Genomic DNA, 16511 nt, shown 5'->3' with positions numbered 1-16511 from the left:
AATATAGAAATATTTGAGATGGCACATGTTGTAACTTGGCGCACTAATCCTGGCTACTCTGCATTTGTAACACAGTATGACAAACATGATCAAAAACTAATTCTAGAAGAAAAAAGTCCCTGGAGTTACCAGAAATGTATGATAATGGGGTTACGACCCGAAAAAGGTTGGGAACCACTGCGTTAAACAAAAAAACAACAACATTCATGCAAGGGCATATACCGACATGTGTTCAGTAATGTATGTAGCAAAATACAAGGTAATATTAAAAAGTTTGAAATGTATGTATTTAAAAAGGGACATTGCTTATCAATAAACATTAAAAAAGAAATGTAAAAGTAAAAAGATTGAAGCCTGAGGCACTTCATCTTATGAAAGAGGCAGAAATGTTTTTCTATTGAGATACTTCAAACTATTTACAGGGAGAAACACACATATCAAGCACGTTTATTAAACACAAACTTCATCATAAATACATTAATATTACAGAGTTTAAAATACTCAAACAATACCCCTACGCAACCCATTGAAACTACCTTTGATTTTTTTCAACAATTGTATCATAAAAAACTAAACTAAAAACTAAACAAGAGCACTCAGAGTGCAAACCTCCACCAAGTGCCAAATATTTGATATTGGCAGTTATGTGGATCAGTGCTCCTAATCATGGTCCATGATCATTCACACTTTAAAGGCTTGGAAGAAGTTTGGATCCCAATTAATGACGAGACAGTAGGCCCAAATGTTTGGCATCTCTATTTTAAATGTTTATTTCGCGATGAAAAAGGCAATTCAGATCTGATCCAGATGAAACTCAGTGTGGTAATTGAAGAACCAACCCAACATAATTGAGTCAATTTTTATAAAGATCGATCACTTATGAACTGAGATTTTATTTTTTTCGTTTTTGAAAATGATCCAGAATCGTTATATTGATCCAGATCCTCCAAAATGTATTGGAATCTTCCATGGCACAAGGTCTATATTTAGTTAAAATTTTGAAACAACTTATTAATCACATTTCAGATGAAGCTAATCATTTTAGGTCACAGGATAACATGATCACTAGTCCAACTGCAACAAGTACAAACTTTAAATACACCTTCAATTACACGTTAATGCTTGGTATTGTACCAAAACATATTTAAGGCTCAAATGACTTATTTGCAGCCATGTTGCATTTAATGCACATTTTTCAGGTATTTCTAAAAGCTTGATACTGATGCTCCCAGGCTTGTCTCAGCAGCATGCAAACTATTTGTGAGATCTTGTGATTCCCGTTCAATGATGCTGTCGGTATGCAGCACTTTCAATTTGAGATAACGCTTAACATCTTTGGGGTCAATGTATTTTAAACATTAAAATAAAACATGCTATATTTACAAAATTTCTCCAAAACAGTAACATTTTTCCATTACTTTTCAAGACTGGAAAATCAGTTTTTCAAATTCCATAACTCTTCAAGGAATTTCATGACAGTGTAAACCCTGCACGGAGTAAGATTTTAGAGGCTCAGGAACCAATCAGAGAGGTCCAGTCTGGGAAGCTGTCAATCTGTTTGCTCTCACACAAGAGTTGATCTCCATGTGTCAATGTGAGTTTGTAGCGAAGACGAACTTCACGCTGAATCAAATAAAAAAACAATAATATCAGCAAATCAGTGAGGATCTACAGTACATATTTGGTGTGAAGTTGTGTGGATAGACTTCTAACTCACCCTCTGAGGATTAGCCAGCAGCAGCACCTGTGAGATGGAAGGTGGGGCCAGGAGAGGGTTGTACGCAGGGAGCTGGGATCCTGAGGCTGGCTGAAGTTTTACCAACATGCTCTGAAAGAAGAGGAACATTTTCAAGCATATGTGAATTAATCAGTCTGATACCAGTAGAGGGCAATAGAGATATTTGTAATGGAATTAACTTCAACAGTACTACTGTTACTTAACACACTCACTGCCATTGATGTAAATATATGTAATTTCAAATCCAAACACTCGCTGCCAATGACGTTTATATACGTCATTTGTGTTTTTCAACGGGGGTTACGAGGAGACACTGTGGAGCTCTCTCATGAATATCAGCCTTGTACTATGATGTAGTGACCAACTGGTGCCATGTAGGTGGCAGCAGTGCACCTTTGGATGAGAGATTAGCCATGAGAGCAGAGGTCAGAGGAAAAGAGCTGATCAGGGAGAAACTGAGGGGAGGGAGAGACAGAGGAAGGCCAACATACTGTAAGGGAACCATACAACTGTGACCCAGATAGCAAAATAATAATCGTTTTAGTTAGGCCCCGCCCACACCGAGCACAGATACAGATAATTCATATGATTAACAGATACAGATGCAGATAATGCTGTCCGTCCGTCTTCCATTTTAACAACAAAATACACCAAATTCAAATAATTTGACCAAAATGTCAAGAGTTGGACTAGAATCAATCAATAACACTACCTACTACAGAAATACATTTGTTTTTAGCAGAAAAAAAGTGTTTTTGGGGTGTCCTTACACTTTAACTCATTGGCTGCCAGCCATTTTCAGAACAGAACCCCCCCCTCACTGCTAGCCATTTTAGAGCATTCTTATTTTTAAAGAACCACAGAATATTTTGTACTATGACAATCTAACATCTGAAACCAGATTCTGAAAGAATAGACTCTACTTCACTTTTTTTGGCTCTCTTCGACCTGTAAGCCATTGTGCTTTACGCCGCATTGGGGACTTTTCCTGCTGAAATGCCTGCATTGCATCTTCAATACTGACAGCAATGAATGTGCATCAACTTTTGTCGAGCAGCCAATAGTAATGCTCATGGACCACTTGGTTGGTAAAAAAATCTTCATTGGTCTAAAGAGAGCGTCACGTTCCAGTATTTCTAATGATTCAATACAGAGCCAAGATAAGACAAAGAGATCAAGTGTCCTCTCATAACACTGAATTACAATATCCCGAAAAGTTATTATGAATTTTAAATGAAATTACACACCCAAAAAACTTAAATAATCCACCTTTAAAGTGTCTAAGCAACTTTAGGTAGTGGATGAGAGCATCTGATCTTGGGCTTATTTGAGAGTAATAATTGTGTGTGAATTCCATCGGTCTCTATCACCGTCTGTCCAGCTTTGTGCACCGGTGTCTTGTTAGTCGATGGGCGGTTGACTGGGTGTGTCTTAACTGTTCCAGGAGCAACGCCCAAAATTAAGCCGAGATGAACATCAGCAAAAAATCTACGGGTGTACTTATCCAAATACAAATAATCCAGATTTGTTACTAAATTAGTCGGCTCATATTTTCTAATTTTAAAATATGTTTTTAAACCCAGAAAAGCCATGATCAGTTGTAGTAGTAAGGAAACACAGCAAAGTCCTTTACAGTTTATTTGTAACCAATAGTATGCACAAATTTCCATGTATCCCTCCTAGTAGTGCACTTATGTATTGCTGTGTACACTACTGGGAGGGGTACATGGATATCCATATCAATTCATTGTTAAGACAATAAAATTGATTTCCCAGTCATTTTAGGAGCCTGTTTTAAACAAGGTTTGTGTGCATGATTAAATGTTTTAAACCCAGGCATCCATATTAAACTGTAGTAAAACTCGTCAAAAACCACGAGCACATGTGCGGTGCCCTCTTGCAAACACAATCCTTTTGCTGCACACACACAAACCCAGTAAAGGGACTGTAAACAGAGAATGAGGTAGAAAGGCCAGAGGCAGACAGACAACAAACAAACCTATGACACAAAGAACCCTAAACTGGCCAAATGACAGCCGCTCAACCAAGTACATTATGAGGGGTGAGACTTTAGTTTGTTTCAGTACTTTTAGAAAAAAAAGCTCAGTACCTTACTTTTGGACAATAAGAATATCAATGTGAATATTCAGCAGTACTATTCTATTTCTGTTTTTCACTGATAGAAGAGCCAACCCTGCAGTATGAAGTTATGAACCTAAGTTCCTCACAGTACGACACTTCTGTTCAGTGAACTAATATTTCAGATAAAATAATTGTACATGTGCTCATGTAAAGGTATTTCTGGGTGTTCCCTCTGTAAGTAATGCTTCCAAGGTGTAGCCCTGAATAGATTCCAGCACCCCACAAGCATAATTTGGATGAGATGAATCTGAACAGAGAAAAAGCTCTTTCAATTTCTTGCATCGTTGACATTATTTTCTAACTGAAATTCAGACAGATGGAGAGTTTGTTACCTTTGGGACAGCAACTTGAAACTGAAGGTCTTTGACATGAAAAGCCGACGTGTTGACTACAGACATGACGACCACGGCGATGTTTGGATGACCAGGTGGGCAGTCTCTGGCAAAATGCAGCGAGACGTGAATGCCAGCGTGATTAAATAATGTGATGGGCTCCAGCTGACCTGACAGATGCAGTAAAAGTCAGATGATAAATAACAAGTTCATCAACATGGATGAAATAATGAAGGTAAAATGGTGCTGAAATAAGGACACACTGGATCTGATGGCTTCCACTGGAACAATGACATGTTGAAGTAAATGTGGATGACATGAGCTCTGCTCCAGTTTTACTGAGGACTCGCGCTGGTTACTGCATGGTTTCTCTGACTTTGATGATGTCTCCACGCCGTGCTGGGTTTGAGGCAGAGACCTGACAGAATATCAGTCACAGTAAATTCAGCTTAAGTGCAAATGACAAAAACTAGAGATTGTGATAAGACAAACAAAAAACTCTTTACTATTTCTTTCTTAATCAGATTAAACCATGCCCCGACGATTACTTTGTTTTCAGGTTTGAACAATATACTTTTCTTTGAGCCACACAATTGTTCTTTCAAAAATCATTACTTTGTAGTCCATTTTAATTTCAATCTCTATTAAAAGATCATATACAGTATAATTCTAGAGGGTTAGTCTGCTTATTTTATTGGCAGTGGCTATCTATACTCCACACTTAGTGGTGGTAAACTACTATTGTAGCCACAGCTGCCCTGGGACAGACTGACGGAGGCGAGGCTGCCAAAATGCGCCATCGGCCCCTCCGACCACCACCAAAACTTACTCACGCACGACATTCATACTAGGCAATGTGGATGAAGTGACTTGACCAGGGTCACAATGACAGATACCGCTGAGGTGAACTGCCACCCCACTGTGGCACCTGGAATTCTCAGTGGTCTCCCATCCACCTACTAACCAGGCCCAGACCTGCTTAGCTTCTGAGATCTACATGTTATAAACATAGGTTTATAACCTAAACCTGGCCCTAAACCTAACCAGGGGTTTCCACTGGATACGTCTCCGCTGCGCCACGGCACCGATCCGGTTTTTCACCGCTGTCCGCTGTCTGGTAATTCACACCGGTTGCGTTTTGAGTGCACTGAGGTGCACTCCGGTTGAACGACTGTGACGTCACGAGACAGAGCAGTTCTCACGATATTTATATAATCGCGCGAGAACGCAGTTAAATTTTTTCATTTATTTATTTATTTATTTTATTTATTCAGTTCATTTCCGACATGGTTGCAATCACAGAAATTCACTTTGACATTCAGAGCAAAATCACATCATTTATTTATTTATTTATTTATTTTGTCCTTTTGCATGCCGGAAAGGGCGACGGAAAAAAGCATTTTGCTTATCCAGATCCGTCCCCTGATTTGAACACAGATAATTTTACATCAAACCTCGTTTCTTCCCTAGTCAAACATTCTCATCTTCTTCATACCATAATTTCATGTTTTCATTAACGTCTCTTTTTTTTTAATGTGATGTGTTCTCGTCTGCAGTCATTGTTCCTGTTGTTACTCCTCCTCACTGTCCTTTTTCTCCGCATCTCCTCGAGCTTTCTTTTCCAGTCGTTATTTACGTTCCTCCAACTCTCCAAACGAAAAGTTCTTCTTCTTTCAGAGTACCTTCATATCCTCGGAAAGTCGCCTCAGCATACGATGCATCAGAAAGGCACATGCACATACACATACCCCCATCATTAGCAGGCCAAAGATCATGACCCCTAGCAGATAGATGTCCTCCACATCTTCCACTGTCAGCGGGGAGAGACAGAGCATCTGGCTTCTCCCTCGTGCATCCATGACATATCCACTTGGGTATGTGTCCTGGTTCGTGCTGTAGTAATTGCCTCATCGTGAAGATTTTGTCGATGGTGCTCAATGACCAGTTGATGAGTTCCATGTCGTCGCTGTATAGTTCGATGAAGAGTTGACTTGAGACCTGTATGCGTGTAGAAATATCCTCCGTGTTTTCTCCTTAAATCCTTTCAGATTTACGGATTGTTGTGTCTCTGCGTCAAGGCTATTCCAGAGGTTCATGGCTCTATACACAGTACTATGTTTGCCAACGTTCGATTTGACCTATGTCTGAAGTCGTAGGAATTTTGATTGTATGTGAAACGTTTTTGTATTTGATGTGATAGTTTTTTAGATGAAGCCCTAAATGCGTGTATTTATGTGTTGTAGTGTATTATTTCTTGCAGTTTTAGGTATTTTGCCTTCTCGAATAATTCGTTTGTGTGTGCGTTGTGTGGTGCTTTATGTAAAATTCTTATAGCTTTTTTTTTGTAGTATAAATAGTGGTTCAAGATACGTTTTGTAGTTATTACAAGTTGTAGTTAAATGTATGTGTTATAAACGCAACAATAAACAAATAAACAGGTCAGTGATCCTAACGAAGGAGTACAAGAAGGTTGGACTCTGGATTTGTCATAGACACATTTTTTAGCAACAGCCAACAGAGAAGAGATAAAACTGCACCAGTAAAACATGAACATGAAGTTGCATGAAGAAATTGGGGATATGGTGCTTTCAAACCGTACGCGACTGAAGTGACTGAAGCATCGCAATTACATTAAAGTCAATGTAAATTACACAATCTCAAGTTATCTCCCCTAAAGCGACGTGACGTGTAATTTGAGCGACGCGGTCGCGCTCGATCTCATCACTCAAAGTTGAAAAATCTGAACTTTTGTGCAACAAATCCCTCGTCCTTCACTGTCTGGAGGGCGGAGGCTGCAGCCCCTTCCTGTTCCCTCCCGATTCAGTGCAAACGGCTGCTGCGGAGGCTGCACGGCTTCCTCAATTTATCGGGCAAAATTAAAGTAGTTAACTTCTTGAAAACCACAGTAACTACTGATCATAACACATTCTGAGTGAACTCATCCTTTAATATATCCGTAAGTAGATCAATTAAACACACGCGCACACACATGCAGACACAGACACACAGTTCCCTGATGATTGCGTCACCGGAGCGATGAAGTGATGGAGTGACCAAAAAGTGAATAAATACACTCCTCTACATCAAATGGTTTATTTGATGACAGAGATAAATGAGCCCTGCGAATACAAAAGTGCAGCTAAGCAGAAGCTTATAACTCTTATATAAAGCTAAAGTATATACAAGAACATAGAGAACAAATATAAATGAGCAAACTCACATGAAATAAGTGGAACAGCTCACAAACACATCTTAGCAGGAGGGAAGCAGGAGAAAACATTGATGCCTCCTGACTAACTCAGACACCAACAAAGCACAGGCCTACAGTGGCCTCTAGTGGTCAGTGGTAAACCCTGCAAAAAGCACTGCTACGTACAAACGACACATCGGGGGCGATGGAAGCTACTGCAGTGCTGCGGTCGCGTTCTGTGTGAAGGCACCTTAAGATGCTACATACTTATACTTTGGTAAACGTACCAATAGCACCGGGGTTGTCTGTACGGCAACCGTATGAATAGACACTTTCTATTTTATTTTAACTTCTTTAACTTCCAGCAGCTGAGCTGAGCAGCAGCAGCAAAGAGCAGAGCTGAGTACACAGAGGAAAATACTAAAGAGGAAGAAGTTATTCTGAAAAAGGGACATGTTACTGTCATTTAACACGTGATTCCTCCTCTGAGGTAATTATCTACTCCCTTTTTCTTTGCTTGCACTGTCTTAGCACAGCAGAATATAGCAACCTTCTCCAAAAGATTACTCAACTGGAAACTAAAATGCAAACATAAAGGTAAATGGACACTGTGGACATGGGAATGAAACGACTGTACCGTCGTTTCAAAGCAGCCGGTAGGATAAAGCTAACTCGCTAACAGCCAGAGCAGACAAAGTTATCAGAGGACCTTCCTCGGCAACACCAGCAGGAGTCCTGTGGCCCATTAATTAGATTAATCAGTACAAATGTCACAAGTCCCATCTGTGGGATTGATTTACAGATTGATTAAGAGTGCCTGACTTGTTTTGTTGTGCTTGGTTTACAGAAAAAAAGGGTATGAATATAGAAAATTTCATCTATCTTTTTCATCAGGTGTAAGCTAACCGGCTGTGTGTTAAAAGACTGTTTTTTGAGTGAAGTTTTATTTTAATTATTGTTAGTTAACAAATATCTTAAACAACCTCAAGTTAAATTTAAAATCTGACCAAAAAATACATTAATTGTACAATTTATTATCCAATTAGTCGATTAATGGTTCAATAATCAATGACTAGATTATCAAAATAGTTGTGGGGTTCCTCAGGGCTCTGTTCTTGGACTTCTTCAGTTCGGCCTTTATATGGTTCCTTTAGGTCAAATTCTACAGAGCTGTAAGGTTGATTATCAGAGCTATGCAGATGACACACAACTATATTTATCACTGAACCTAGATGACTATGGTCCCATAGAGGTGTTGTGTGACTGCTTAGAAAAGGTATACTGCTAAATGAGTGAAAACTTCCTCCCTTAAAGTTCTGCAGCTGGTGTATAAATCTGTGAATGGGTTTGATCCAAAATCCATCAGTGAGATCAGTGAGGTTTGAACCAAGCACATCTCTCAGATCTATGGACACAGGTTAGACAGTGGAGCCCAGAGTTCTCAGCAAACATGGTGATGCTGCTTTTAGTTGTTATGCTGCAAAATTTTTAAATCCAAGTTAACGGCTCTCTTTTCCTCTACTTGACTGAGAGGGAGGTTTTTGATAATTTTGTTACTGAATTAATGTTTTTACTGTTGATTTTAAACCCTGTTAAATGTCTTAATGTTCTAAGGACATCTCCATCAAGGATAGCAAAATATCTAAAAAGTTCAAAACAGATTTATTTAAAATTTCAAAAGGAATATCACTGTTTTACTATAATTACGTTCTTTTTTATTTAATTATTCTATGATTATTGTTATTGCTTGTATTATATTTTATTATTTTAACAACCAAACATTTATTTTGGTCTTATTTGATGTTTTCTAAATGTATTTTTTTTTTTCTTTGTGCAATATAAATTAAAGTTTGATTAGTTAGCTGCTTGTCATGTTTAATTAAACCAATGTAGTTGAGGCTGGTTTAATCAAACATGACAAGCAGCAAACCAATCAAACTTTAATTTACATTGCACTTTTCAAACAAATCAAATAAAATTCAAAGTAGAAGTGACAAAATATAGGATGTTAAAAAAAAAAATGGATTTAGAAAACCTCATATAGGACCAAAATAAATGTTGGGTAGTTAAAATAATCAAATATAATACAAGCAATATCAATAATCATAGAATAATTAAATATTAGTTAAAAAAAAAAAACGTATATATATAGTAAAACAGTGATATGATAATAAAAAATAGAATATACGCATGTAATGATTATCAACAGTAAAATGTTGATAAAACAAAATAGGAATAAAAAAGAATAATGTCTAAGTTATGTAACAGTAGATTACATGAAGGCCTGAATAAATACATGGGTTCAAAATATAGATTTTTTTTTTCAGCTCTTATTGAACTTTCCACTGTGATGACCTCTGTACCTCTGATTGGCTCTGACCGTTTTTCAAGTGACGTTTAAAGTGACCAATCAGAAAGGAGGGACCGGCTATGCAATGCCCGCCCCCAAAGTGCCAAAACTCAACATCATTGCGTGCGGAGAGATCACAGAAGTAACAGCGAAAGCACAGACTGAGACGGCGCACGCACGCGCAGAAAGGCACCGCACGCGCCCGCAGAAAGTGGTCTAACTGTGCGCAATGACAGTTTTTATGCACTTGGGCTTTTGGCGCTAAATTGACGCCATAAATGTTTTCCTTTGCACTTTTCAAACATGTAAAGCACATTATATTGGGTTATGTATGAAATGTGCCTTGCCTTGCCTTAAAAGTCATTGTCTAGCGTAGAGGTGGAATCTCTGGGTACCTCACGATACGCGATACAAAGCTCACGATAACGATGATCTCACGATATGACAATACTGCGATTATCGATATATTGGTCAAAAATCAATCTACGATAATCTATGACATAACAAGAAAAAAAAAGATTAAGTGAAAAAATACAATTTTTATTTTATATCTCTGAAAGACAATAAATTGAAAAAGTGTCCAATGAACAGTGACACTATTTTAGTGTAACATTTCTGTAAATAAGTGTAAATAAGTATCTCCAATAGTGCTTTCTGTAAACAAAAAATAGGGTCTTTCTTACCAGTGACACCATTATAGTGCAATATTCCAGTAAACAAAATATTGGTTCCTTCAACAAACAGTGACAAAAATTTCTGTGAAGACCTCCCTGCACATTTTAGTGAAAAAGCAGAAAAGGTTTTGAAAATCATAAAATAAATTTTAAATCACCCCCCCCAAAAAATAAATAATAATTTAAATAAATTAAAAAATTGATACTTAGCGGGAGCAAATCAATAATCGATCGTGCGAAAAAATATCGCCGTATCAATATATCGTCACAGTCCTAGCTAGGAGAAGAAAAAAATGGCTTGTTCATGAAAGACAGTGGCTGCCATTTATGCCCCAAGTCGTAGACAGGTGTGACAAAATCTGTGACCAGAGGAAATGGTGGCTTATTTACACGTTGACTATAACCACCGGCTTTGCCACAATTTTGTCAGATCACAGATTTGTTGGTGACCCCACAACACCAGTCTACAACTTTTAGCATTCAGGTGGTATTGACAATCCCGTTCCACCTCACCAAGTTATTCCTTAATCTATAGAGCTTATTTTTTTTACTGGTGGCTTAAATGTGACATTATGAGCTGTTTTCATTAGGAAGTCCAAGATCTCTAAGCAACATTTTTCAGCTAATCTGATATATTACCTAATCATTTTAAAGGTTTGCTGCTATTGATCCCTTTGCAGTTAGGTTGTTGTAGATGCTGTTTGCATGCCAACAAGCTTGATTCTATTCCCCTGTGACAATTGATGGGATTAAAGGGTTGTCACAATATTGTTAACAGCAAAGTGTAGGTGCCAAAAAAACAAGGTTGCACTACTACCCCTAAAACCGAGACACCACAAATGCTAAAACATTAAAAGGTGAATCAGGATTAAAATGGTTTTCTGTTATTTTCCCTTTTCTTCCAAATAACAATCTCACCCAAAGTTTGTTCCATTGCATGAGGTGCTGCTGTCCTTACATCCACGTGCTCTCAGCAAAGGGCCTTTCCCTCTGATCTGCTCAGTCATCGTAAACTGAAGGTCCTTGTTGAGCTTAAAGTAAAATACTATCTGTTAAACAATCTTCCATGTAAAATTGTTAGCCTCAATTTTTAAGTCTCACCTGCACCAGTTCCTCATAATAGGTCTTTGGAGTCTCTTGATTCTGTTTAGGAATGGACTCTGTAAGGACCACACATCCCATTTTTACATTATAAAAAAGTCATTTCTTTTACAAAAATAAACTAAAAAATTGTAGAGTTGCACCTGATCTGTCTGACCCCAGGTCAGTCTGAGGGAGAATGGGACTTTCCACATGAGAGAAGAACACAGGAGAAGAAGAATCAAAGACTGGCAAAGAATCAGCTTTCTTATGAGTCCCTGGAGAGTCCAGTGCAGACAGGTCGATGATGTGGTAGCTTTTAATCCCTCTGGAGCTTGTGGAAGCTGCACAGACAAAATAACTAGTCTAAACACATAGCAGGGTCGGACACGAGGTCAGACAATGAGCTCACAGAGGTCTGAACACAACCAGGTAAACAAAATGATCCCTACTGGTGTTTTTACTGGAGTTTTCCTGTGCGTTACTGACTCTTCCTCCATTATTCTGACCCCTCAACATTTGCTCTTTGTATGTGTTAACAACCAGAGTCAGCTCGTCGTTGGCTGCCAGGATCTGTGCCAGAGCAATGTCATCGTCCATTGTGTCGCTTGCTAGTCGGAACAAACTGGGCCGCAAACGGTCACAGCGTTCGTAGAGGGCCTGAGGGGAAACAGTAGGCTTGGATTTTAATCACAGACATAAACTTTAGTTAAACACAACTGTGAATCGTACAACGTATACATACATGTAGTAAAGACCAGTTGGATTCAATGCAATCACAAGGTCAATTGATTGATGTAATTCAAAAGTAGTAGAGAAGATACATATGTAACAAAAATGGCCTAAAATGACATCCAGCAGAAAGTATGACATTTTGGAAAAAGTGGTCTTTTTGCATGCTAAACTTTACTGATCAGCTGTCACTTACAATTTACACTTGAGTTCAATGACCCATGGCACTAAAATTACGTACACAAGGGTATTTTGAAATGCCGAGTTCTTAAATGTAATAAATACAAATGTCTGAAATGGTATAGTAAATTCTAATATGGTTGCCAAGATTAACATCAATGCTGTTTTTATTACTTAAACACATCAAGCCATCCATTTTCTGACCCCTTTTTTCAGGGTCATGGGGGGTCACTGGTGCCCATCTCCAGCTCTCATTGCGCATTAGGCGAGGTACACCCTGGATAGGGCACCAGTCCATCTCAGGATGCAACACATTGACAGACAAACACTCACAAATTCATTGCTAATGGCAATTTAGAGACTCCAATGAACCTAACAGTCATGTTTTTGGATGGTGGGATGTTAGTAGGGATGTAACGATTCACTCAACTCCCGATACGATTCGATTCACGATACTGGGCTCACGATACGATTCTCTCACGATTTATTTTACAAAATGGGACTGCAGAAAAATGATGACTGAAAAATATTCCTTTATTTTTTGGGGGAAAAAAACTATAAAAAACTATACTGTTTTCCTTTTATTTTTCATTGTCAAAAGAATCTGGTTAAAAAAACTACAGCGATTTCATTTTCACAGTATCGATGTACCTATGAATCGATTTTTAACTGCCTTACGATTAATCGTTACATCCCTAGATGTTAGTCTTGGAATCAGGAGGTCCCAAGTTCAAACCCTGTTTAAGTTGCTCTTTCAGTTATTCTGGTGCAGGGGTCTGCAACCTGTGGCTCAGGAGCCTCATGTGGCTCTTTGACTCTTTTGCAATGGCTCCCTATAGCTTTAAAGAAAATATTGAAAGAAAGAGTTATTTTTTACATAGGCTATTAATGATTAATGACAAATACAATAATGATATGACGATTTGTTAACCTAAAAATAAATAACTGTGCAATGACTTGGCCAGCTTTCTACTTCACCTCCTGCAACATCTACAGACCATGACCTTTCCTGCACCTGTGGCTAACCTTAAGTTTTAAATCCCTGGTAAGATAACTAAACCAACAAAAACACTATTCTGGAAGTAAATAGAGATTTTAATTGTGTGGGGACAGATTCATTTAACCGCCAATGTGCAGGTTAAATATGCATGTTTTATGTGTGGCAAGAAATTAGCAGATAGCATGTGTTGACCACATGATTATGCGTTATAAAACTTCAAGTTACTTTTTGTAGCCTTTCAAATACATTAACTAAAGAGATGCGTAAGAATTTGAAGATGCAAGATATTGTTTTATTGTTATTTCTTGGTTCCTTGTAGAGTAAAGGTTGCAGAACCCTGTTCTATTTGTTGTATTTGGTTTCTAGTCTAGGTTCTTGTGCTTGTATTCTTAGTCTGTTCAGATATTCCTTGTCTGTGATTCCAGGATTCTGCTTGTGTCAAAACACCCTTTCTTGTAAGTATGCATGTGCTATGCAGTGTTGGGCATTTTACTTTAAAAAAGTAATTAGCTACCATTACAAATTACTTCTCCAAAAAAGGAATTGAGTTAGTAACTCAGTTACTAAGCTGTAAAAGTAAATAGTTACTCTGTAATGTAATTATGAAGTTATTTCTACATTTTGTACTATTGTGTCAAACAGTGTGAATTTCGTTGACTAAATATTTTCGTCACGAATAAATTTTTGTGGACTGTGACAACAATCAAATCAGAAGACGGGAGAGATGTAGCCTGGAATCTATCCTAATCTCCGTATTATTCATACAGACGATTAGTCTGGAAGCGCTCAGGCCATTTGAATTCTGGTGGCTGAGCGGGGCGGGACAAACTTGTGCAGAGAAACCAATCAAACAATGAGCTAATCTGACAACAATAGCGCAAAAAGCGTAGTCGTTTTCCCCTAAACAAAACCAGCAGACGAAAACAGCATATAATACGATAAAGACTTAGGGTTTTAAAGCCTCTTCTTGTTACGGTTTCAACAATATATCCAAGTCTTTTAAAACAAAGTAGAGCACAGCTGCAAAGGTCTTCTCCGTGTCGGCCGCCATGTTTGTTTTGATACTACTTTGCGCAGGGGATGTGATATTTTTTCCTGTTTGGCTCTCATTGGCTCGACCAACACTGCGTGAGCAGAAACTCTGCCCACCCAACTTTTAAGCCAATCATCACCACCACTGTTCTCCCATGCACTCTCCACTGTCCTGCTGCTGCTGCCTGCAGGATGAAAACAGCTGAGATGGGCCTGACACCGTGGCACTTCATTAAACCGAGTAACGATAATGGCGTTGTAACGATGGGGAGAGTAATTAATTAAATTACTCCATTACCGAAAAGGTAGTGCCGTTAGTAGCACCGTTATACAATGTTATTCCCAACACTGGTGATATGGCTCCATCCTGTTTTCACTTAGATGTGTTTCATCTCCTGATTGTCCTCCCTAAAAATAGTGTTTTGATAGAGAGAAGCTGTTGCATCATTGTTTTTGTGATGTCTCCAACCCTTTTGGCGTGAGTCCTGTTCCTGTTGCTTGTAGTTTTGTAGTTTTGTGACAAAGTGGATGAAGGGATTCACACCATTGTCAGTTATTGTCATACAGTATATTATTTTGTATTTTTATTAATTTAGCTGTAACTTACTTTTGCTTTTATAACATTTGCAAACACTTACTATCCCTGGTTTGTTTGTGTCAGCATTTAGTTATAGTTTACATCAAAGCATAGTAATTCAAAGCAACACACAGTTTATTTAAACATCTTTATTTAGTCTTTGTTTATTAACTATTCGTTTGTTTTTTCATGTATAACCAAATGTGTTTGTGTTTATTGAGCAGGATCATCATTCCCTGCATGGTCTGAGTTGGTGATGTCACCAGAGACATCTCTGGGCCATACCAACTGGGGGGATTTTTCTTATTTGATTGTTATTTTCTTTGGTAACTTGTAAGGATTATTTATCAAGTATATTGACATCATTTCTTTATTTAAGTCATTTAGTTGTGTAAATGATTTAATGTAAATTTCAGAGTTTGGTTCCTTGTTTTGTAATTAAAGGAAGTGTGTGTTTGTCCCTTGAATTAAGTGATCCACCAACAAGTGCAGCTACTCATCTAATGAGTCATGCTTTAAAAGCCAGGAGAGTTTGGATGAGGGAGAAGGGGAGGCCATGCTGCTACAAACATGTGCCGGCCAAGGAGAGATGATTGTGCTTTGACATGTCAGTTTGGAGAACACGTGTTGCTTTTAAAGAAACACTGTAAATAAAAGCACTAAAAAGGCAAAGAGGACTTCTGATGTTGTTTCCCTATCACCGTCCTTGACACTTTGGCTGGACTATTCTACAAGTTTATTCTTTTTTATTCCTTGTTTTTTTGTCTGTTAATAAATTGACTCCAGCCTAACCTCCTCTCTCTGCAACTGGGTCCTACAGCACTTAACCTCCAAAGGACAAAGTTTATCCATTAAAAGTTATTCCAACAGCTCAGTTTGTCTCCATCAGTCCAGTGTATCTTTCTGGTATTCAAAAATTCAATACCAAAGTGAAAACCACATTCATGAACCTTGTTACCAACCTTGACGTCACTGGTGGCTTGGAATGAGGTTCCCATTTTAGTGTTCTGGTCCAGGAGCTGTTTGAGCTGTGTGGTGCTACTCTCCACCTCCTTCAGGGTGGACTCCCGCTTTGATATTTTCTCAGCCTTTTCTTCCTCCTAAGTAACACACACAGCAAGTTCTAGTGATGCCGTTATTTCTGTGGGGTCACATTTTGAGTATAATGATTCTAAAAGCATCAAGCTCACCTCTTTCATTGTGCTTTTAATGAGCCTGTTGGCCAATTCAAGGTCTTCAGGACGAGTGCTTTTTATTAATCTGCCTAAAAGCTGATGACAAACTTAGGTGAGTGGCAGCAGAAGCAATCAGATACAAGCAAGCCACCAGAATCCGTGTAACCTTCGTTTTTTGGTTATTACGTTTTAAAACCAAATCAAAATAACAAATAAACGGTGTGGTTATGTTTTACTGACTTAAAACCAAAACAGAAATATCAAAAACCAGACAAGCAGCTTTTTTTCTGTTTTAAAATTCAATCTTGT

General features: G+C 38.3%; 1 protein-coding gene across 4 annotated transcripts in view; it reads right to left on the bottom strand.

Annotated features, from left to right (window-relative positions):
* Positions 1-431: 431 nt before the first annotated feature.
* Positions 432-16511, bottom strand: part of LOC114470393 (ADP-ribosylation factor-binding protein GGA3-like) — a 28563-nt gene continuing 12483 nt past the window's right edge. For 3 of the 4 annotated variants that reach the window (XM_028458581.1, XM_028458595.1, XM_028458604.1), the window contains 10 exons: positions 16218-16298; positions 15990-16127; positions 11959-12166; positions 11671-11850; positions 11528-11586; positions 11345-11457; positions 4476-4630; positions 4213-4382; positions 1718-1828; positions 432-1623 (listed from right to left, as the gene is read on the bottom strand). In XM_028458581.1, the coding sequence (XP_028314382.1) occupies positions 1513-1623; positions 1718-1828; positions 4213-4382; positions 4476-4630; positions 11345-11457; positions 11528-11586; positions 11671-11850; positions 11959-12166; positions 15990-16127; positions 16218-16298 (1326 nt within the window). In that variant the 3' untranslated portion in view covers positions 432-1512. The remainder of the gene's footprint in view (positions 1624-1717; positions 1829-4212; positions 4383-4475; positions 4631-11344; positions 11458-11527; positions 11587-11670; positions 11851-11958; positions 12167-15989; positions 16128-16217; positions 16299-16511) is intronic. The other variant, XM_028458588.1, reaches the window with a different exon arrangement.

This window comes from Gouania willdenowi, chromosome 1 (genome assembly GCF_900634775.1).
Source record: "Gouania willdenowi chromosome 1, fGouWil2.1, whole genome shotgun sequence".
In the NCBI taxonomy this organism is placed as follows: Eukaryota; Metazoa; Chordata; class Actinopteri; order Blenniiformes; family Gobiesocidae; genus Gouania; species Gouania willdenowi.
This window is presented reverse-complemented; position numbering and strand designations above follow the sequence as displayed.